At 33.1% G+C, this 25369-nt stretch overlaps 1 protein-coding gene across 1 annotated transcript in view; it reads right to left on the bottom strand.

Moving 5' to 3' along the window:
- Positions 1 to 7603: 7603 nt before the first annotated feature.
- Positions 7604 to 25369, bottom strand: part of LOC101891896 (uncharacterized protein DDB_G0284459-like) — a 182025-nt gene continuing 164259 nt past the window's right edge. The window contains exons 4-5 of the mRNA XM_059122734.1: positions 17093 to 18771; positions 7604 to 8196 (exon numbers count right to left, since the gene is read on the bottom strand). Coding sequence (XP_058978717.1) covers positions 8124 to 8196; positions 17093 to 18771 — 1752 coding nt within the window. The 3' untranslated portion in view covers positions 7604 to 8123. The remainder of the gene's footprint in view (positions 8197 to 17092; positions 18772 to 25369) is intronic.

Below are 25369 nucleotides of genomic sequence, written 5' to 3'. Positions count from 1 at the left end.
ATAATTACAATGATTCGCCACACGAACTGAAAGCCATTATGACCTACAACTACCAATTTTCAGAGAAATTCGTGAAAAAATGTGTCAAAAATCATCCGTGAAAAATTATGGCAAAAATCATCAAAATACCGAATACCGGGAGGTACCTTTATATAGGGAGGCTATACCAAAGCGTGGACCTATACATGCAATGTTTTGCAAGACAAACTGTGACCCATTATGAACTACAAATGCCAATTTTCAGACAAATCCGTGGAAAAATGTGGCATAAATCATCAAAATACCGAATATCAGAAGGTACCGTTATATGGGGACTATACCAAAACGTGGACCGATTTTCAATACCAACCATCCTAGATACAATACAAATTGCTCTGCTAAATTTTGGCGCTCTACGTAAATTATTTGGGGCTGTATCGTGATTTCAATAGACAGACATACGGACATCGTTAAATCGACTTAGAATTTTATGCTGATTATGAATATATATACGTTATGGGGTCTGCGACGAATATTTAAGGATGTTACAAACAACAACAAAGTCAAACGCCTTAATTTTTGCATTTTTTTTTAATTTTATTGAATGAAAGCAAAAAATGCCGGAAATAGCGTCAAAGTTTAGAATAAGTATAGATTTGTTCGAATTAGTCACCTTTGGTACGAATTAACGACCTTCAAACGCCAATGAAACCGTCACACGCTGCCCGAATGTTGCTCTGCGGTATTTTGGTCCATTCCCGGTGAAGCGCTTGCTTGAGGTGATCGACACTTTGGTATTTTTAGTGCCAACCTTGCTATCAAAATACTCCAGACACAATAGTCCAACAGATTGGTATCCGGAGATTTTGGTGGCCATTGTGCGCTGGAAATGAAGCGAGGAACCTTATTATGTAACCATTCATGGCTGGCAGGTGGTGAGTGCGATGGTGCTGAGTCCTATTGGAATGTCCAAGGTCTGCGGCCAAAATGTTTGCATGCCCAAGGCTTTAATATACCATCTAGAATATTATCCCGATAATATTCGGCATTTATTCTGATGCCCACACCCTCGCCATGGCCGGCGCTTGAGTTCTGGTGTCCAACGGAAGGTGCACATTTTCAGCTGACCTCTTTGTCAAGTAAACACGATAATTTTGTTTGTTTATAAATTGCAACAATTGTTTTCTCATCGGAGAAAACCAAAGTCGGCAGTTCACCACTTTCGGCTAAGCGAAGCAACTCATTAGCTCTTTCGAATCTATTTTCTTTCCGTTGTGGTGTAAGTTTTTGCACTTTTTGGATTTTCAGTGGCTTTACCCCGAGCTCATTTTCAATATTTGCCGAATTGAATATTGCGATATGTTCAGCTCACGAGCCATTTTCGCGGGTTTCGATCAAGTTGCTTCTTTACTTTTCGAACCATATCTGCTGATGTTGCTGTTTTCTTCCTTAACGTCGGGCTACGCTGCCTGTATCGCTGTAATGAGCGATGGTACGGGAAACAAAAGATTTATTCACATTTAAACGCTGAAGTGCTCTAACAGACAAATTTAAAGAAATCACACTATCACGCTTGAATTCCACCACGAATAACTTTTTTTCTGAAAAATTCTCACCATATTATTGAATTCTACATAGTCTATACTTATATTTTTAGACCCTTTTAATTAATTATATAATTTAGGATTTATCTAACTCTGTTTTCAATGGGAAACGCTGTTCTAAATGTGCGCTACACAGAATTGCTTTTTGGACAATATCTTCTTGATTTATATTGAGTACATGGGATTGACAAGTTGTTGGCTACACATAAAGTGATAGCTCTATATCGTTATTAGAGGTCCCTGATACACGTGCCGTCGATATTTGTTGCATTTCGTTGCTAACATGGTAGAAGAATAAAGGTAGTCGCATCGACACAGCTGCTGGGTAATGAATTGACAAATCAATTTTAAAACTAAAAATTTTGAATGAAAAACTATTAAAATCCGTTAAAATTGTTAAAAATGCATATCATAAGAACCTCCGATTGGCGTCGGTTAGGTAACATGTGTAAATCTATTTATTTTTGAAAAAAAAAATTAAATCGTTGATGCATCTGATGACAATTTACTATAAAAGTTTTTCTAAATCTATAAATGAGAGCAAATATAAAGCCGTTTTTGTAGGTCCCAAATATTGGTAAAAGCAAAAATTCAATCATGTCCATATCTACCTGAATTCAAGTTTTCATTATTACAAAAACTATATTTATTTTGCAAATTCCCCATCCCTGGCGCTAAAATTAATGACGTCGCTCGATCATTTGATAACTTCCAGCTGATAAGGGCGCACATGTAATACAGGTACGAAAAAATGAAAAACGTGCTTCGGGATCGTATACCCGGAGCAAGCATGCCATGCTGGCATACATTTCCTCAAATTCTCCAATGTTAAGCAGCACAACAGCACTGGCATTGCATTTCACAACCTGGATTTGCGTTTAGAATTAACGATACTGCGCTCACCCATTTCTCGTATTGTTTTTATTGTTATTGTTGTTGTTATTATTACTATTATTGTTGTGACGAGTAGTACTCGAGTTGGCAAAAACAAAAGCGCCATAAACAACGTGGTAAATTATTTGATTCACATTACAATCTAAATAAATTTGCCGCAAATGCATTTTCCCATTCGTCATTCGTTTGTTATTCAGAGAGAGGCCTACGTGATCCGAGTAATGCAGACGAATTGGGTGAACTATTTTCAGCTTTCGTCACAAGAGCTTAAAATACAAAGTAATATTATAGTTTCTATGGCAATAAGTAATTAATAATGAATGAGTGCTCTATATTAATTTAACAAATGTTGGATGGGATTGGGAGATCAAGCCATTGAAATATACCCTTGATACGTTTCAATTAGCTACTTTAAGTGGTGATTAATAGTGTGAGAAAAGCGTAGGTTATAATACTAAAACTTATAACATAGACAAATAAAGGTATAGACTAAAAAGTCTTAAAAACTTCCCTTCCGGCAGATGTCACTATTGTTGATCTTGAGCCAGTCAAGTCACTCAGGGCTAGTGAAGTCACTCGACTTCGAAAACAATTTAATAATTTCTCTTCTATTTTATTTTTATATTTCACGACATATTTGGATAATATAAAAGTAAGCAAAGTCGATGTTTCGTTTTTATTGATAAATAATAAAGAATCATAAAAATATTTAATATTTTGCATTTTGAGAGAATTGAGTGAGTCTACTGAACCTCTCTCACAGCATGAACGACATCTATTGAACCACTTTTTTCAGAGATAACAGATGGGACAACTTTTTAGTCTATACCTAATTTGTCTATGCTTATAATCGATAGTGTTAGGTACTGAGTTAACAACACTTTTAAACGAAAAGATTATATTTGCCCAAGAACAACTTTCGTATGCGTTCGACTTGTTTATAATCCATACGGAAGTTGTTCTTTTGATATAGTAACTTATCCCAATAACTTTTACACTAAATTGCTTATTCAATAATGAAACCTCAGCTAGGAAACTATTATTTGAAATTTGTGCAATTGTATCTTTGCAAGAATTTTAACTTAATTTGAAGTCACGTTAGGTTTCAAAACATGGAAAACAAATACTGGTTCGGGACTCTTGTTCTATGAAATGACTTAACTTATAACTTTCTTATATTTTCAGCTATATATACGGTTGGAGAGGGTATGTATCATTTGATACGGCCAAAACGTACCTCATCGAAATAATGGAGTAAGACCCCAGGTCTCTTCAGACCAAATCCGTTTCAGGACATTTGCACGTCCATCCGTCTGGCTGGCTGAAGTCGAAAAGGTCAAAGTTTGAATAATTGTAACACTTATTAAATGTGATGTAAGAGTCAGATTGTCTTCAAATTACACACATCACAATATTTTTACTAACCCATTTTCTGGTGCGAAAATGGAATAAATCATGAATCTCATAAAAGCGAAATTAATATCCGTTTTCCATTCAACCTTGCACATCTCAGTATTTCTATCAATACAAGATCTGTTATAAATATGGTGGAGATCGAACCATTCCTTCTGGCACCGCCCCCACAAAGGGTCAAAATTTTAAAAAGCCAAAACATGCATAAATCCGTAATAAGCATCCGGTTCTCTTCAAATTTCACACATCACAGAACACAAGATCTGCTGTGAAGATGGAATACATCGGACCATTCCTTCTTGCACCTCCACCACAAAGGGTCAAAATTTTGGATATCCATGAAGGTCATGAAACCCGAAATTAACATTCGATTCCATTCAGATTTTGTACATCCCAATATTTCCATCAACTCAATATATGTTATAAAGATGGTAGAGATCGGACAATTTTTTCTAGTACCACACCCACATAGGGTTCAAGATTCTGAAAACCACAACACTAAAAAACGAATTTACACATACAAATGTTTTTGCTAACACAAGATATGTTGTAAAGATGATATAAAGGGTGAGATGAAAAAACTGCAACCAATTTCAGACTGCTGTCATTTCTAAGCCACCCGTCCAACAGCTGTTAAAATTATTCCAGTGACAGCTCATTATATGGTTTACAAGCGTACAAAAGCATTTTGGTGAGAATTTTCCAGAAAAAAAGTTATTCGTGATGGAACTCAAGCGCGATAGTGTGATTTCTTTATATTTGGCTGGAAAACCACAAGTGGCTATCGTTAGAGAACTCCAGCATTTAAATGTGAATAAATCTTTTGTGTCTCGTATCATTGCTCGTTACCGTGATACTGGTAGCGTCAATGAAGTGGACTGAAGAAAACAGCAACATCAGCAGAAATGGTTCGAAATGTAAAGAAGCGACTTGATCGAAACCCGCGTTTCAGTGGCCGAAAAGCGGCTCCTGAGCTAAACATATCGCAATATTCCATTCCCCAAAATGGAAAATGAGATCGGGGTGAAGCCATTGATATTCCACAATGTGCAAAAACTTACACCGCAACAGAAAGAAAATAGACTTAAAAGAGCTAAAGAGAGCTAAGATTAAAGAGCCGAAAGTGGTGAACTGCCGAATTTGGTTTTCTCCGATGAGAAAACATTCGTTGTCCAGCAGTTTGTAAACAAACAAAACGACCGCGTTTATTTGCCAAAGAGGTCAGCTGAAAATGTGAACCTGCGGTTGGCCACCAGAACTCAAGCGCCAGCCATGGTGATGGTGTGGACCGCCATAACAGCCGATGGTCGCTCTTCGCTCGTATTAATCGACCGTGACATCAGAATAAATGCCGAATATTATCGCAAAAATATTCGGCACGCAAACATGTTGGCCGCGGACCTTAGACATGCCAACAGGACTCAGCACCATCGCACTCAGCACGCGCCACCCAAGAATGGTTACAAAATGAGGTTCCTCCCTTCCAGCACACAATAGCCACCAAAATCTCCGAATACCAATCCGTTGGACTATAGTGTCTGGAGTATTTTTGAAAGCAAAGTTGGCACTAAAAGATCCCAAAGTGTCTATCACCTCAAGCAAGCGCTTCGCCGGGAATGGACCAAAATACCGCAGACCAATTCGAGCAAATCTAAACTTATTCTAAAATTTGATGCTATTTCCCGCATTTTTTGCTTTCATTCAATAAACTATGTTGAAGTTTTTTTTATCTCACCCTCTAAATCTCTAAATGACTCGAATTTAAGACAAAGATTAGTGAGTTAAAAAAGACTCCTAAATGAATATATATATGAGTGATATATGACACTTAAAAGACTTATAAATTACTCACCAAGGACTCATAAATGATCAAAAAATGACTTAAAAAATTCCCGAAATAAATTCACAAATTAAGAGTATTAATGCCATATATGATTAGAAAATGATTCGAAACAGACTTGTAGAACGATCAGAATATGATTGAAAATATGACTCAAAAGACTCGAATATGATTAAAAATTTTGAAAAATGCTGACTGGATAGTCAAGATCTAAATGACAAGAATAATGACTATATCTCTATGCTACCTACCATGGTACAATAAGAAGGTAGAACCACTTCATAAAAATACAGAAATACAGCCCTGAGGCTATACCCACTTCCTGTCAAATTTACTTGCAACGAGTTGTTTTCAGTTAGTCGATTTTTTCCTCCTTTTTCAAATAAACCAAATAGCGCGTGAAATGAATAAAATGCCTGGATTTTGTTTCAAAATTAGGTTTAAACAATTTAAACTTTCAGTTCCAATGCAAAACTGGCTAATAGTTTTAAACCGCGTCTCGTAATGATTTTAAAAATATTTTGTTTTTGTTTTTCAAAACAATAAATACATACACAAAATTGGCAGAAGTCGGTCACACTTTGTATTGTAATCAGCTGGAAGCTTTGTCTTACCTTTTATACCCTCCACCATTCTATGGAGGGTATATTAACTTTGTCATTCCGTTTGTAACTCCTCGAAATACTCATGTCAGACCCAACAAAGTATATATATTCTTGATCAGCGTAAAATTCTAAGACGATTTAGCCATGTCCGTCTGTCTGTCTGTCTGTCCGTCTGTCTGTCCGTCTGTCTGTCTGTCTGTTGTAATCACGCTATCTTTCGAATGAATTGAGATAGATGGCTTAAATTTTGCACACATGTTTAGTTTTCCAGTAGGCAGGTTAAGTTCGTAAATGGGCCATGTAGTTCCACGTTTTCATATAGCCCCCATATAACGGTACCTCCCGATATTCGGTATTTTACTGATTTTAGCGACATTTTTCACCGGAATTGTTTTAAATTTGGTATTTAAAGTTCGAAATGGATACTACATCCTAAGACAGAAAATTGTCTGTGCAAGTCCACGTCTTCATATAGACTCCATATAACGGTACCTCCCGATATTCGGTATTTTAATGAATTTAGCGACATTATTCACCGGAATTGTTTCAAATTTGTTATTTGAAGTTTGTAATGGATACTAAATCCTAAGTCAAAAAATGAGCCATGTAGGTCCACGTCTTCGTATAGCCCCCATATAAGGGTACCCCCCGATTTTCGGTATTTTGATGATTTAAGCGACATTATTTATCGGGATTGTTTCAAAATTCGCATGTGAAGTTCGTAATGGATACTTCAGTCCATGCCAGAAAATTGTCTGTGCAGGTCCACGTTTTCGAATAGCCCCCATATAACGGTACCCCCCCCCCCCATTTTCGGTATTTTAATGATTTTAACTACATTATAAACAGATTTTTGTTCAAGTTTCACATTTAAATTATTGTAATAACTTATGACAAAATATGCCTATGGAAGCCCACGTCGTCGTATAAGCACTCGGTATTCTTAAGATTTTAACAGAATTTTTAACGGATTTTATTTTTTGGAAATTACCAAAATTTGTACCAAATGGTGGAGGGTATTAAAAGTTCGGCCCGGCCGAACTTACAGCTTTTTTACTTGTTTATTGTACCATGCTACCTACTTTCAATGAAGTCAAATTTGACATGGTAAATTGCAGAATATGCAGAGCTGGATATTATTATCATGATAAAAGTCCTTTTTATCAAACACTTACACTTTCTTGCACAAGCCACTATTCAAATCAAAGACAATGTAATTTATATTTTAATAATTTTTTTTATTTTAAATTCAGTCTTTAAATATAAGAACTAAAAAGCAATAATAATAACATAAAAAATAAATACATATATTAATGTAGTTCGTTATGTTTCTTGGCATTTTCCTAAATCTCTATACCATTGCAAAGTATATAGAGAGAGAAAATGTTAAGAAATATTTTAAATCGTTTGTACAGTATGTACAGTTCGGTTTTCTTCCTAGACGTTCTCGTAAAGTGATCGTATGTATGAGTACAAATATGTTGACTTTAAAATTTGTAATAATACTAGATATATACAAAATATAATAACATACATACAACATTTATAAGAATTTATAAAAAAAAAACACTAAAAGCAGGAACATTGCGTTACAATTTATAATAATAGTATGGCATTTCAATTATATATAGTAGCTATGAACTTAAGAATATGTGATTATAATACAATAATATTTTTTTTCTTTTTTAAAAACATTTCTCTTTAGAATATGCGATTATAAAACAATAATAATAAACATAATCATGAAAACCTAGGTACCCGTAGCACTTTAGCAGGACAAATTTACTATCAGCTGATTACTTGTAGACTCCAGACGAGTATCCATATGCCAGCTATCAATTCCCAAAGGCCAATGGGTAGGCTAAAAATATATCACACACAAGAGAGAGAGAGAAAAAAAGAGAGAGATAATGTTTAGACATACAATTTTGACAAAAGACAATAGACGAAGATAGCGAGAGGTAATTAAACAAAAAAAGCTCTATTTAAAATACAACTACTAAATCTTATAGGTGGTTCACACTTAGACAATAATATTCATGCAATTTACCAGGGCCTCAATTCTTGTTCTGTGAAAATTAAAAATGAAAACTTTTATAAAAGAAAGAAATGTCAAATGAAAATTTTGTTAAAGAAAATATTTTTCATTTCATATTTTCATAGAACGAGTATCCACTCCCAGGACAATACAAATTTACGAAGACAACAGAGAAAGCAACAGAAAATTAAATTAGGAAATATAAATAACATGCATTTCAGGTGAAAATAAAAATTAAATTTAAGTTCGAATCTGTCTATATTTTTTTAACGAAATATTAATTATGACAGAAACATTTGGACAATATTAAAATAAATCTAAAAGTTTGTGTGAGACATCTGCGGACAGCTAACAAATTAATAAATTAAGGACATTAATACATATTTGTAGGGCAGTAATAAATAAAACACAGTAATACATAATTAGGACATATTTGTAGGGTTTTATGTTTTATGCGGAGAATATCATGACACAACAATTTTTTTTATATATGTCAAATCAATACGTTACATTTGGTGTTGATAATTTCGTTTTATGTAAGCCGTGGACTAATTAATACAATGGCATATTCTTAATTTGCTGGAAGTTCTAATCGATCTGTTCGACTACGAAAGATATATTCTTCAATTCTCAAAAATTGCAATTATAATTTTTATTATTATGTTAGATATGTCAAAATAGAGCATTTTTATGTAAACCCATGGCAGAAGAATATAGGTAGATGCAACAACACTTGGGAATTCTAATATGTCAAAACTTTTAAAGTGTTTTGTCAAAAATAAGTGGATTTTTTGTAATGATATGTATTTTTCAAAAATGTTTCCAAATTTCAATAATTTTTTATTCAACATTTTCAATTCCAAAATTGGTTTGACAGTTCATTGTCCCAGCAGCTGTGTCGACGCGTCTACCTATATTCTTCTTCCATGCTCAAACCCTAAAAAGGCATACGCAGAGTTGTTTTTTCTGCATAACAAGGCTGTAAACATTTCGTATCATCTATCTTCATTAGTAAACCGTAAAAGCATATCAATTACTGGTAGATGTCGTTGCTAAAGTTAAAATTATAGAAAAATGCTGCCAAGTATCATTGAAGAATTAATTCAATCAGTGCGTTGTTGTTCGACATTAAATACGTTTACATGCAAAATCTCCACCCGTATTAACCCTGATAATTGACAAATCACAATAAATTTAACAATAAATAAATCACAATAATTTAAATGTATGTATTCTAAAGTAAAATTTATTGTGATTGACAAATTATCAATGTAAACTCGGGTAGAGATTTTGTGCTTTGAAGGTGCCAAGATAAAACACAGTAATATTGAGGATGAAGCACATAAAGACAAGCTAGTTAAATGTTTTTTTTTTTAGAGAAACAGTACAGGAGACAAAGGACAGGATCAATTTTATATTAACAATTAGACGACCAAAAAATGCGCAATATTTTATTGACAAAACTAAAAATCTACTTAATATGTAGTAGTTAATAATACATACAGACTATTTTATATAAACAGGAACGATTTCAAATTATTCTGTAAAAATGTAAGGAAGAAAAAATATTTATTTGGTCACACAATTTTCGTCTACGGATCAGAAAGTGACTATAAATTCAAAGTTCCGATTTCACACTGTTGGAGCGTAAACCCGTTGAACCCCCTCAAGAAGTAAAAATATATTCGATCACACATTTTTCGTCTATGGATCAGAAAGTGACTAAAATCCAATGCCCTGATTTCACTCTGTTGGAACGTAAACCTGTTGAATCAACTCAAATAAGTAATGGTCACTCTTAAAAGCTCTTTTTTACATTTGTAGTATCAAATTGTCCATATGTAGAAGTTATACACTCCGTGTGATACATGGACGACATTTCAGTTGTGAAATACATGAGTAAAGTACATACGTACTTTTTCGATGACAGTGAGCCCATTTTTCATCGGTAAAATATAATTTAATCAAAAGTGCGCTAAAAAATTATAGAAGAGAGCAGAGCTGGGAATGCTAATATGAAATGAGGTAACCTTTATTTCATTGTACCATGGAAAATACACTGTGATAACAAGAATTATAAGTCATATGTAAAATTACAATTTTGACATACATATGGAAATACACATGGATAAAAAATGACAGCACATATGTAAAACCCTTATCGCCTGATGATGTGAATTTAATTTTAGGCTACCGTTACATTACAGTATGTACGTATTACATTACGAATGTAAACATTGAATCACCTCAAATCAAATCCTGGTCACCGTAAATGGTTTATGTGGGAACGTGCTATTAGGGTCCGTTTACATTACAGTATTTAAGGATAATTTACAGACGCCTAAATTAAGCGGTTTTTATTAAAATTCGTCATTCATTTGAGGTAGTCCGATAATAAACTTTGTTTAGTGGTAGAATTAAGAAGGTTATCTTGCGCTATCATATGTTTACTTTTTTCAAAATTATAACCTTTGACAAAATCGTATTGTCAAAATGTATATTCAAAGGTCTCATGTTTATACACAGGTTAAATTTGACAAGTTAAACAGGTTAAATTTGACAAGTTAACAGGTTAAATTTGACAAGTTAAATTACAGAAAATGCAGAGCTGGATATTATAATTTTAAATGAGGACATTTTTGAAGTTAGTATATTTTATTCCTCATGTTTGCTTTGTATGCTTTATATTCCATTCCTTCATTTAAATCGCTTTTAAATAATAGAGTGGTCTCATTTAAAAAATCCATATTTTATATTTGAAATAAATTGAAAAATGCGTATTTTGAATAAAATGGCATATAACATTTGCCAAATCTTTGGCAAAATTGTATATGAATTTTTTTTTACACAAACATATACATGTCATCTCATATAAATAGCTATAGTTTAATCAGTATTTATGATCGATAAGCCCCCGAAATATGTTGACTATCACATCGAAATGTATTTTTGTTGTTCCTCTATATATTTATAGTTTATAGAGTTTAGCATTTTAAAAAAAATTATTAGGTATAAACGATTTTGTGCTTTTGGCACTGAAAACTTGTGCAAAAATATTTAAAAGAAGAAAACTTTTATTTGGAGTTTTAAAACTTGAGTATTTTATCAAAATTATAAAAAAAAGTGTTATCATATGTTTCAGTGAGATTACCTTTTATCATGGACATAAAAACAGAATGAGGAGTTGTTGCTTGACATCGAAACTGTCAAAATACAATTATGAAAATTAACCTTGGTAAAGATTTTTATAAACTAGCTATTATAGTTTAACAGTATGTTCACACGAAAGCTTTTAGCCTGGTTTAACCCTTTTATAATGATTTTTAATGCATATGCAATGGAATCCTCTAGGCTTACTAAATCCGATAAAATGTACATGTCATTCCCATGATAAAATAATACAGGTTGCCGCATCAAAAACAGCTGGTGCTACAATGAAGCGTCAAATCATTTTTGGACTTAATTTTTTTGAATGAAAAGAAATTAACAAAATCTGAACGTCATTGTATAAGAAAATCTACCTAATGGTAGAAGAATACAGGTAATTGCATCAGCGCTTGGGAACATTGATATTTCAACAATTTTAAAATGTTTATTAAAACAAAGTATATTTTATATACCACCAACCGGAGGTTGTTATGATATGCTTTTTTCAACAATTTTAACGAATTTGAATAATTTTTCATTCAAAATTTTCAATTTTAAAATTGATTTGACAGTTCATTGTCTCAACAGCTGTATCAATGGGGCTGTATTCTACTACCATGTTCACACCGTCACCTAAATTATCCATATTTCGAAAATAATAACTGAGTTATGTTTTCTCATGAAAAGCTGCATCTCATGTAGCTTTGAGCGTAAAAATACAAAAAGCCATTTGGAACATGTCAATATATAACTCATGACCTTAGAATCTACACCTAAACCTACCCTAATTCCATGTATCAATTAAAAAATGCTCTTCAGTTTATATTTTTTGTGAATATTTTTTTCAGCTTTTTATTACTTCATTCATTTTTTGTGTTGTTGTTGTTAATGATTTTCATAGTTATTCTTGCAAATTGACACAAAATATCAGAAAATCGTTCGTTTCATTTTTAAATATATATGGCTAAAGCATATATATAAATAAGTGTATGTATGTGTGGGTGTGTTTATGTGCATTGTGGCGAACTTAAATTAACATTTATAGGTAGTTCTTGAGCTGTCTACATTTCTAATATAAATTTACAAAATTTATATATAAAATAGGATTTTGTTTTTGTTTTGAGAAAACTTCATTACAAATGGATGTGAACTCATAACAAAATTTTATTTTTTTTTTTTCAAATCTTCTTTACGTTTAGATAATAAAAAAAATTATAATAACTAATATAACAGTTTACATTACATTATTGCATTGATGTTAGTAGAGTATAACTAAAAATATACAATTATTTCAGAAAATTGTTAAGTTTGTCTAAATGTTTGTCAATTTTTCGGTATTAGTTTTATGGATTTCTTGAATTACAAAAAAAAAAAAAAAATAATAGAAAAACTAAACAAAATAAAAAAACAAAGAAAAATAAAAGAGAAATAAAAATAATTTTAAAAGGCCTTCTTTTTATTGTAAAAATTTTATTTGTTTTATATAATTAATGGCGTGTTGTTGTTCAGGTTTATTCATTCATTATTTATTTTCGTATTAGAAATTACTGATATTCTTATTGAGAGGCAGCGAGGTTTCCATTTTGTTTTCGTTTATGTAGCTTTCTTTCGAAAAATAAATTGCATTGGACATCTTCTATTCGTTTTCTTTTAATTATTTGTTTATTTATTTGTTTTTATGATTTTTTTTAATGTTTAACATAATATTTACAAAATATGGCATTGAGTACATTTAATAATCTTAACTATTTTTTTTGATTTGTATTATTTGTTTCTAAGCAATTTTATAATTTTTCTTTGTTTATTTTGATTTTTTTAACAAATAAATACTTTGCAAGTTGTGTAGTAGGTGATGCTAAAACATGAACGTGTGTATTTTGTGCTAAGGAATATATTTACGTTTAAGGTTTGGACTTGGAAGGGAAAATTGTAGGTTAGGGAAAATCTGGAGGAGTTTATATAAGTATTATAAATTAATTTGCAAATTTCGAGCTCTAACAGATTCGAGTTTCAAAACAAATAACTTGAATTGTATATTTTTTTTAGGTTAGAAACAAAAGAAAAACCAATAATATTCCATATACATTTTTAGATGAGATATAGATTAAAGGCTGGATTTACATCAAATGAGTTTCGATAAAACTTTGCAATTTTATTGAATTTGTGTGAAAATGCTACGAGTTTTAGTAAAACCTATTTGATGTAAACGTGTCCTAATTTTTTTCTCTAAACTGCTGCCAATTCAATGAAAGTGTAGCATGTATTCTATTCAATTCCAATTTAGTTTTTTTTATTAAAAAACAACATTTATATACCAAAAAAGCTGCTATAACCTAAAATAATAAAATTCTTTATACGTTCCTATTGTTCTACCGATCGTTAGCTAAGCATTTCCTTGCATAACATCTCCAATTTTTTTTTCGGAAATTTGATAGCATAGACTTTGAACCTAAACCGGGTAAATAAATCCGCGTAATCTTAAACGAAAATTCGAATGTAAATGCGCTATGAAAACTACACATCAATAAAAGTGCTGCCAAATTCAAGATAAAAAAGATTATGCCAGTTTTTGTGTGTATCAATTTATTTATGAAAGTTTGCTGTATTTTATATTTATAATTTTGTTTTTTAAAAGTAAAGAAAGTATATTAAAAATAATACTTCTAATAACTGTATTTTTTGGAAATATTTATTTTAAAAATTATACATATATTTATTCTTGAATTGGCACCACTTTTATGTTGTAATCTCATGGTCATTGCCGTGGGGTTTCAAAAATCAAATTTAATCAAAATTCCAAGTGATTTAAGATAGATTTATAAGGTTTATTACTATGTTCACAAATCAAAATTGAACAAAATTTGGAGAGGATTAAATGTGAGACTACATAAGCAGCTTGAAGTCTTCGCCTGGCATATTTTGTGACACATTATAAAGGAATGCCAGAGCCGCATTTAAATTCTACCGTCGTTCTCCATTATAATTTGACATTAATATGCCTAGCCATGATGCCAAGCTGCTTATGTACTCTCACCCATGGTAGAAGAAAAAATCCACTTATTTTTCATAAAACATTTTAAAATTTTTGACATATCAATGTTCCCAAGCGTTGATGCTTCTACCTATATTCTTCTACCGTACCCTCAGCTTAAGATATAAATGTAAGATTTTATACTATGTTCACACGTTGAGTGATTTCCACTTTGTTTGTCAATTTTATGGAATCACTTTTATGTATCACTTGACACATACGCCAGGGAATTGAAAGTTGAAATCCTCTCGCTGTAATAAGTCTAAACGTACCTATAGTTTAGTTAAGCCACGCCTTAGCCTTATCCTGATTAATTTGACGTTTAAAAAATATATGTCAATTGGATCAAAATAGATCAAGTATAACCATAGACAAATAAAGGTATAGACTAAAAAGTTGTTTCATCTGTAATCTGTTGATGGTGTGAGAGAGCTCAAGTTATTTTTCTCAATTCTCTCAATGCATGAAATACCGACTATTTTTTTTAATCTCCAAATATTTATCAATTGAAAACAATTGACTTATAATACGTTTAGATTATCTAGATATGTCGTGACATCTGCTGAAAGGGGTTAATATTATAACTGTTTAATCTATAGCTTTATTTGTTTATGACATCTCCGTTGAGGGATCGGATGTAAACGTAGCGTCACACTAAAGGAAATATATGGTAGAAGAATAGAGATAGACGCATCGACGCATCTGCTGGGACAATGAACTGTCAAACTAATTTTGAAATTGGAAATTTTAAATAAAAAATTTATTAAATTTGTAAAAATTTTTGAAAAACGCGAATTATAATAACTTATATTATAGTTGAAAATACATTTATTAATATTTTATTTATTTATTTTTTTTTTTTTTGACACATCAATGCTCCCAAGCGTTGATGCATCAACCCGTATTCTTCTACCGTGGTCTATACCTTTATTTGTCTATGGCATCACCGTCGAGCGATTACATGTAAGTCGAGCGATTACACGTCACACTAGAGGAAATACATGGTAGAAGAATTGAGATAGTCGCACCGACACAAATGCTGGGACAATGAACTGTCAAAACAATATTTGAAATTGAAAGTTTTGAATGAAAAATTATTACATATCATTACAACCTCCGATTGTTGTCGTATAAGAAAACTTATAAAAATCTAATTTTTTAAAAAACAAAAACATTTTAAAACTTTTGACGTATAAATGTTCCCAAGTGTTGATGCATCTACCTCTATTATTGTACCATGAGGAAATACCATATTTTATACGTAACGTAAACGTAACCTTTTACTCCGGCATTCTTGGAAATTATGTTGGGGAGACTGCAGATTGCTATCGGCATCCAGGAAATTTCAGGTAAGTTTCCCATCCTCTCTCCAAGGTGAACAGCTTTCTGGACGTTTGGGGTCATAAAATCTTTTTTTACACACATAAAAACACATTGAGAGCACCTTGGATCAATTATTTCGCTAAGAGGGCTTACATGTAAACGTAGCAGATATTTTGAAAAACATGACAAAGGCAAGGCAATGCTATGAATATTGGCAAGCAGAATAGATGTAGATGTACACCTAGGTTATACCCGGTTGGCGGTGTTCTCATTGGACCGTGGACCATTAACCCGTTTAATTTGTGTGCTTTGGGATTCAGTTAGATGGGATAACGGATTGTGTGAATAGAGGAAACGAGCATGGATTATGATAATGGAGGGAAGGTGTAGTCGTTGTGTGCATGTGACATGGTATTAGTGTAGGTATGTATGTATGTATGTGAATGGAACATGTATGGCTTCTTCTTCTTGCAAAATGTACACAGATATATATGTTTTTTGTATATTTTGTTTCATTTGTTTTCGGTATATATATATTTTTTTTAAATGCCTTATTAACAATTATACACACAGTACAGAGAATATGTATTGCATCGTCTTAAACATACATACAATTCTTTTTTTGTTTTGATTCTTAAATTTCTATTTATATATTCAACTTTGTACACTCTCTTTTCTTATTTTTGAGAATATTTGATTGCATAAGATTAACAATTATTTACACAACAAATCAGTTTTGTTTTTTTTTCTCTTCCTTTCTCTTGCTTTTTGACAAATTCCTTAAAAACCTGGTTAAAAAAATCGAATTGAAAATGCAACTCTGATTTTGAAGAAAATAATAAATGGATTGGAAAATTAAAAACAAAAAATCTACAAAATAAACGAAAAATGCTAAAATTTTGACAAACCGTAAAAATGTTAACAATTAACGAAAAAAGAAAATTAGGAACGAACGATATTTTTTTAAAGCCAAATTCATACAAATTAAAAGTAGAAATGAAATCTAATTCAATTTTTTTGTGGTTGTTGTTTTTTTGTTTTAATTATAAAATAAATAAATTACTTTACGAATTAAGTATTAGATAAATATAAACAAAACGAAAAAATAAAATAAAAATAACTAAATAATATGAGGAAATTTTTATTATAAATTAATTGTGTATACATATGTATGTAGTAAGTAGGTGGTAATAATAATAAGGAGGAAGTTACACTCACACATCAAGGGTGTCGTAATACAGGAAATCATCAGCGCCCCCCGCTATGGGGGGATTTGCTATGTCTGCCTCAGCATGAGGCGTGAGACTGCTGCTGCTGCTCGAAACAAATGAATCATCTTCATAGCTGGCATCTTCCTCGCCATCACCAGTGTAGCCATCATCGTCGTCTTCGTTCTCATTGTCCTCAGCGGCCGCTGAGGTGTCTTCTGAGGACACTTCCATGGACTCCTCCATGGAATTGGAGTATCTTACGTTGCGTTGCTCACGATCGCCACGATCACTTGTACTCTCGGCATGTGGATCGTATGTGTCGAAGAGAGTCGATGACGGCATCAGGGATGAGGTTTCCCAAAAGCTTGACTCAAGCGTTGAGGTAGAGGGGCTTGTAGAGGTTCTTTCGGTTGTCGTTGTGGTAGTTTTTTGTTGCTTTTTATTTTTGCCATTGACACCGGTGCCGCCAGCCGTTCCTCCACCCCGTTTGGGATTCTTTTGTTTCTTCTTTTGGCCACCGGCGCCTGCACCACCAGCGCCATTGCCGCCATTACCACCATTTTGTTTGGCGGCCTGACGACCACCACCCGTTGCCGGCACAGCACCGCCACTGCCCAGGCCTCCACTTAGCTTTTTCCCTCTTCTGTTGTTGGGACCCAAGCCATCGGTGCCCAGGCCATTCTTGTTACGACCCTCGCCGGCAGGACGCTTGTTCTTGGCACCCTGTTTCTTGGGGCCCTTCTTTTTGCACATGGGCGGCAATACGATGTCTGTGATACCCTCCTGTTGTTGTTTCAGCATTAGTTCCCTGCACCGTTTCTGTTTGCCTTGCTTCTGCAATGCCTGTGGCCTACGCTGGCAATTGTGTTCCTCCTCATTTTCATGTGGACGACACTTGCGCAGCTTCTTCCCTCTGCCTTTCGAATTACTACCATTTGTTGTTGCTGTCGTCGTTGCTGTTGTTGTTTTGCTATTACTATTACTACTGCTATTGCTAATATGGCCATTATTTTGACTATTGCTAATACTACTGTGGCTATTGTTTTTACTACTGCTACTGCTATTACTACTACTGCTATTGCGCTGATTTGTTTCTGGTTTGTTGTTGCTGTTGTTGCTATTACTATTTCTACCACTTGAACTAGAGCTATTGCTTAATTTAGTTTTATCATTGGCAGCAGGAACGTTGTTCAATAATTGGCCACTATTGCTATTGCCTAGACTATGACTACTGCTATTTAAATTATGTTTACTATTTTTATTACTGCTAGCTGTGTTATGACTATTGTTATTGCTATTACTATTGCTATTGCTACTACTACTACTACTACTGTTTGGATTGCACTTCGGATGTGCTTTAAAGTTTTTACTATCGATCAGTTCGATCAATGGTTTGCCAGTATCACAGAGTTGACGTATGCCATGCTTGATGCGATTCGCCCCGAAATTCTTTGCAATCAGCTGTTCGACACGCTCTTGCGGCACCGCTTCGGTAATGGCATTCGTATAGGTCGCCAGTTTGCCCAGCGAACGGGTGGGTGGTATTTGCAGTTTTCTCGGTTCGCCATGGCGATTCAATGCCAAATAGTATTTTCGCCTTGAATTCGAGTTGTAGGTGGACGAATAGGTGTTGTAGTTGTGTTGTTCCATGTTTTCATTGAAGACACAGTCGTCGGTGAACTCTTTCTGTAACGAGAAACTATAGTAAGTTATTTGGTTATTTTTTAATTGTTTTTTTGTTTAGTGCTAAACAAAAAAATTAAAAAAAGAAAAGAAAATGGGACACAACAAAGGTTCTACTAAGCAAAAAATGAAGTGATGGGTGGATGGGTTAGTAATTTACTTAAAAATTAATATGAATATGTTTGAAAGTGACTAATAAAAAGGATCTAAAAGATATATTTGTAAATTACATGTTCAGTTTATATATATATATATATATATGCTTTCCCTTGAATTTTGACACCCGACACACCTCTATATTAATGGTTCTAATTGAGTGTTAAAATAACAGGGTGATTCACATGTTCTTTATATGATCTTATAGATCTGTTCCAAAACCTACAAGCATTTACTGGTTTTGCTAAATTTGAAAAATTTTGAGTTGGGTTCCAGAACCTGCAATGTAGCACTAAATTGAGCTATTTGAACCACTTTTTTATTAGGTCGCCGGCTCCATACATGAAGAACAACTAGTAAATCATGCTGACGAAATGAAGAGCAAGACATAAACATCTCGTTCTCTTTCATTAAATTTGGTCTTGTAAAATAGTAACAGGGTTGCCAACATGGCGTAATTAATAAGTACGGCATTTACCGCAGCTGATTATCTAGATTAGTTGTCAAAAACTTATTGTGAATGGAATCGCAATACGAATTATCATGGCCCAAATATAAGGTCCCCCTGCCAAATCTGCCGACTACCAAATGCTATGTCAAAATGTATTATTGTGATTGAAATCACAGAACAAAAAAAAAATAAACAAGAAGCCAAAAATTGTAAACCAAAAATTTGACATTTCATCTGGTTTTTTAAATTTACATGAACACCTTGTTATTGCGCCATGACGAAATATAAAGAAAATAAATGTTGATATTTAATCTGATTGGAGTAACACCTTAAGGGACTATAACACAATATGTTCTTCAAACATGGAAGTTGCATACATGGAAGACATTTAAGTTGTGAAATACATGAGTAAGGTATATACCATGGTAGAAGAATACAGGTAGATGCAACAACGCTTGGGAACACTGATATGTCACATTTTTTTTTTTTTCGAAAAATACCTATTTTGTTTCCAAGTTTTTTTATATGACACCAATCGGAGGTTGCTATGATATGCCTTTTTTTTCAAAAATGCTTTAAAAATTGAATAATTTATCGTTCAAAATTATAAATTTCCAAAATGTATCGATGTGGCTACCTGTATATTTCTACCATGGTACATACGTACTTTCTCGATCACAGCGAGCCCTATTTTCAGCGGAAAAATATAACTTAATCGAAGGTTTTGTTTGTGTGAATATATATATATAAAATTATATTTGTTTGAAAATGCAATATAATCGCAGTGTAAGCAAAAGAAATAAAAAGAACATATGTAAGTGTGTGATAGCAAAAATTATGAGTCATATGTAAAATGGAAATTTTGATATATACACGGAAATACAAATGGATACTAAAATTGATAGAACACATGTAAAACCCTTATCCACTGATAGCTGCTTTATTATGCCATTATAGTTGCCATCTGCTTATTGCCTTTTATATTGTCTTTGGATGGTTGCCACCTAGTTTTGACATATTGGCTACCCGTATTTCCGGAATAAAACAGTTCCCTTATAACAAATTGAACCACTATCTCTTTTTTCTGGAAGATTCATAGTAGAATTATAAAGGTAAAATCATATGTTTACATTTTTTTACCTTTACCATCTTAATTTTACCATCAGAACATTTAAGAGAAAACATAAAAAATATTTCCTCAAATGAGGATTTCTATACAAACTTATTTCTGAACAAATTCTGCCGAGTTCAAAATTTTAGCTGGCCTGCCAACTTGTTATTTGAAGATATGCTGCTTTTTAAGGATTGTCATATGGTTTTGACATTTTTACTAGTTTTCCATTCCCACACTTTCTAGGTTGTTGCATTTGTGTTTCTCTCAGAGAGTTTTACGTTTTTCTTTTTTACGTTTTTACCAACTGTAGAATTAAAAAAAGGTAAACTCATTTCAAGAACACATATAAAGCTCTGTATTTTCTATAATTCACTGTGTCAAATTTGTCTGCATAAAAACAGCGACGCTACTCGCAGGTTGTTATAATGGAATTTTTAAACAATTTTAAGAAATTTGAATAATTTTTCATTTAAAAATTTCAATTCCAAATGTGGTTTGAAAGTTGATTCGTAGTTCCAGCAGATGTGCCGATGCAACATCCTGTATTCTTCCAACATGGAATCTTTGAGGCAATCGAGATTAGCTTTCATTACAGGAAATGACAAGAATATTCTCTATACTCTGTATTCAATTAGGCGTGCGTCGCCGTTAAAGTCGGTTGTTGACAAAATCAAGGTTATAGCACGTTTACAGGCAAAATATTTACCCGGGTTAACCGTGATCATTGACCATTCACAATAAACATAGCATATGTTTTCCATGGACAAATTCATTGTGACTGGTCAATAATCAGGGTTAACCCAGACAAGGACTGGTATGTAAACGTGCTTTAACATTTTTCTAACTGTTTGACGGTAATTCTTCCTTCATTTAAAATGCAAACCAACTAAATCTTAAAAAAAATAATAAATTCACCTTAATTTCAAACTGAAGGAATGTTGAAATCGAAATATATTTTTAGAAACTCATTAGAGAGTATGTTGCGGTTGATGTCTTTTTTGCAATAACACCAAACACCAGCATAGACGACGACAAATAGGGGGAAGGAAGTAAATATAGATTGGTATTGTTTTGAATGAACCAATTCTGTCGTCGCATGTCACATCATTCGTTCACGAAAAAAATAAAAACAACAATCAAAGAGAATATATATATTTTGGCAAAATTTCACACTCCCTACCAAAACGCAGCAGGCGTCAAAGTAAACTAAACAAATAAATAAACAAAAAATCTATCGATTCTGTTAATTGACTAACCAATGCTGATGTGACAAAAATTTGAGTTAGATTATGCGAATGTTGCTTATATTGACAATATGACAGACTAAGAGATGAGAAATAATAAATTATTCTGGTTTATTTTAAAATTTGTCTGAAGAAATTGAAAATTTTTAATTTTCGAAACCAAAACACAAAAAGTAAAAGTTTACGCAGTTGGTAACTATTTGAGTGATTATCAGCTGATGTGTTGGCAACACTTTGCCCATGCGAACACCTGCTGTAAACATATTGTATTTTAATAGAACATCTTTCGTTTGATCTTAAAATAAATATCATACGACAAATCGATTAACCTTGCCAAATATTCCTGATGACATTGGCGAATATTGCGTACGTCGAAGACCACTCAATCGTGCAATGTTATTGGATTCGAATGTAAATTAAACCCTTAACAATGTAAATTTGGTTTATAAATGTTGTTGAACTATAAAATAGGCCTATCTAGTTACTTTTCCATAAGGCTAGACCATCCTTATGGAAAAGTAACCAGACTAGAACAATTCCATTTTGTAGATTAAGGTAGAGTATTTTCTTTTTTAAGAAAGCTGTAAAAAGTAAACAGACAGATCATCCCTGTAAAAATCTATAAGCATTTACCACATAACCTAAAACAGCTGATTAATTCTCACATTAAAAAAGAAGAAGAGTTGCCAATGATTTCACATAGAAATTTATCTGGATTTGAAAAGGATTGCCAAATGTTATTTCTTTATTGTCAAGCTTACTTTGTTTTTTCCAGATCCGGGATAACTCTAGAAAAATGTTAGTTTCCTTTTAAGCATATGCAGGAAATATCAACAAAACCCAATGGAATCTACTGGACAGCTTAAAGCCTCGCTTTTTTCTTCTTCCTCTTCAAGCAATCGTTGTCCAACTTCTTTTGAAAATTGACCCTTGGTCAGATAAAATAACATCTAAGTATGTCAATTGTTATATGCAAAACGGTTTTGTTTTCTTTTTCGAACAAATCATTTGAGCGATAGCATCTATTTTCGAATAATGTGATTTTGGCTTCTGGTTGTTGTGAGCGCAGCGAGGCAGCGAGTAAAAATCATACCACCATCATTCGAAAACAGCCAAACAAACTGCACTTCTCAATTGGCTAATTGCCCAATAATTTTGCTGCCTGCATTTTCCTAGTTTTAAGTACCAACTTTTGTTTTGTTGTTGCGCTTTTTTTCTATTCAATTTATTGTTTTTTTTTTCCTATTTGCATTTCAATGCAACAGATATTAAACATTAGCTAGATAATATTATCCGATAACTGTAATCGCCAGTTTTTGTTTTTGGCATAAACAAAATAAAGCTGTTTGTTTTGGTTTTTCCATTGAAAAAAAAAACAAATATTTGGTGTGGAGAAATATTACGATAAAATTTGACAAGAATCTCGTAAAATATGCCAAAAAGAGTCATATCTTAATGGGCTTACTCATTTATGTTTATGATAAAAAAAACAAAACAAAATAGTTTTTACGATCTGCTGAATGAAATGTGACACACATTTGTTATGTTGACCAAAACGGAAAAGAAAAACGGGAAGTCAGTGGAAAAATAAAATAATATTAAGTTGGTCTAAATTGCTAAAGCAAAGAAGTTTTTTTTTTTTTTGCAGCACAAGACACTGGAATACAGCCATGGACACATAAATGACTAAAATTTCGTTTTATTCATAGAATTCGTAGTTATTTCTCGAGGTCTCGAGCTCAATTTTATTAAACTCGTATTTGAAATAATTTTGAATAAAGATCGAATTAAATAACTAAAAATCAGAACATATCGTAATTATTTAGATTAATGACTTGTTTATTTCGATGGTGTACAAACTTTTTAATAATTCATTAATCGAAAGGGAAAAAATCTTCTTTTAAAGTTCTACACCCCCAAAAAGAACTGGCCACTTAAAAGGGCAAATTTAGAAATAGAACCGAAGTTCATGTTTTACATAGAAAATATATAGGTTTTGGAATGCAGACTTATTCTACCGTTAGTTTTTGGTGCCACGACCCTTATTTTTTATAACAGCTTTGCATCTGCGACTCATGCTTTCTACGAGTTTTTGCATATTACTATAGGTATGGCATACAAAATTTGCTGTGCTGCTGCCCAGAGGTCATTGACGTTTTTTTGACAATGTGCCACGGGTTCTCTATAAGATTTAAGTCGGATTTATTTTTTAATGGTTTGGAGTATTTTTTTTTTTTTCTGACAAGCCTGCTCGATATTTCCAAGTTGAAAGATTCATTGATTTGATGACATGAAAGGATCAGATTTTGCCATTTTGACGATAGCAACATCCGTACGCACATTGGTTTTTCGTAGTCGAAGCTTCCTTAGCATTCAAGTATTAATATATTGGGATCCCGATCACACGAAATAATTGCACTACAGGGTGAGATAAAAAACTGCAAACGCCACAATTTTTACATTTTTTTTAATTTTATTGAATGAAAGCAAAAACTGTCGGAAATATCATCAAATTTTAGAATAAGTTCAGATTTGTTCGAATTGATCACCTTTGGCACGAATTGTGGCCTTCAAACGGCCAATGAAACCGTCACACGCTGCCCGAATGTTGATCTGCGGTATTTTGGCCCATTCCCGGTGAAACGCTTGCTTGAGGTGATCGACACTTTGGTATTTTTTTAGTGCCAACCTTGCTTTCCAAAATACTTCAGACACAATAGTCCATCGGATTGGTATCCGGAGATTTTGGTGGCAATTGTGCGCTGAAAATGAAGCAAGGAACCTCATTTTAAAACCATTCTTGGATGGCGCGTGCTGTGTGCGATGGTGCTGAGTCCTGTTAGAATGTCCAAGATCTGGGGCCAAAATGTTTGCGTGCCCAAGGCCTTAATAATATTTTCGCGATAATATTCGGCATTTACGAGCGAAGAGCGATCATCGGCTGTTATGGCGGCCCACACCATCACCATGTCCGGCGCTCGAGTTCTGGTGGCCAACCGAAGGGGCACATTTTCAACTGACCTCTTTTTCAAGTAAACACGATCGTTTTTTTTTTGTTTACAAACTGCTTGACATTGGAGAAAACCAAATTCGGCAGTTCACCACTTTCGGCCAAGCGAAGCAACTCTTTAGCTCTTTTGAGTCTATTTTCTTTCTTTTGCGGTGTAAGTTCTTGCACTATTTGGAATTTCAATGGCTTTACCTCGAACTCATTTTTCAATATTTGCCGAATGGAATATTGCGATATGTTCAGTTCACGAGCCATTTTTTTCATCCACTAAGTCGCTTCTTTATTTTTGAACCATTTCTGCTGATGTTGCTGTTTTCTTCCGTCCACTTCCTTTATCGCGGTACCGAGCGATGGTACGAGACACAAAAGATTTATTCACATTTAAATGCAGGAGTGCCTTAACGATAGCCACTTGTGGTTTTCCAGCCAAATATAAAGAAATCGCACTATCACGCTTGAATTCCATCACGAATAACTTTTTTTCTGAAAAATTCTCACCAAAATAATGAGCTGTCACTGGAATAATTTTAACAGCTGTTGGGCAATTGGCTTAGAAATGACAGTAGTCTGAATTTGGTTGCAGTTTTTTTATGTTTCGTCCATGTACCACACTATATGTATGACTT

Source organism: Musca domestica, unplaced genomic scaffold, assembly GCF_030504385.1.
Source record: "Musca domestica strain aabys unplaced genomic scaffold, Musca_domestica.polishedcontigs.V.1.1 21, whole genome shotgun sequence".
NCBI lineage: Eukaryota > Metazoa > Arthropoda > Insecta > Diptera > Muscidae > Musca > Musca domestica.
This window is presented reverse-complemented; position numbering and strand designations above follow the sequence as displayed.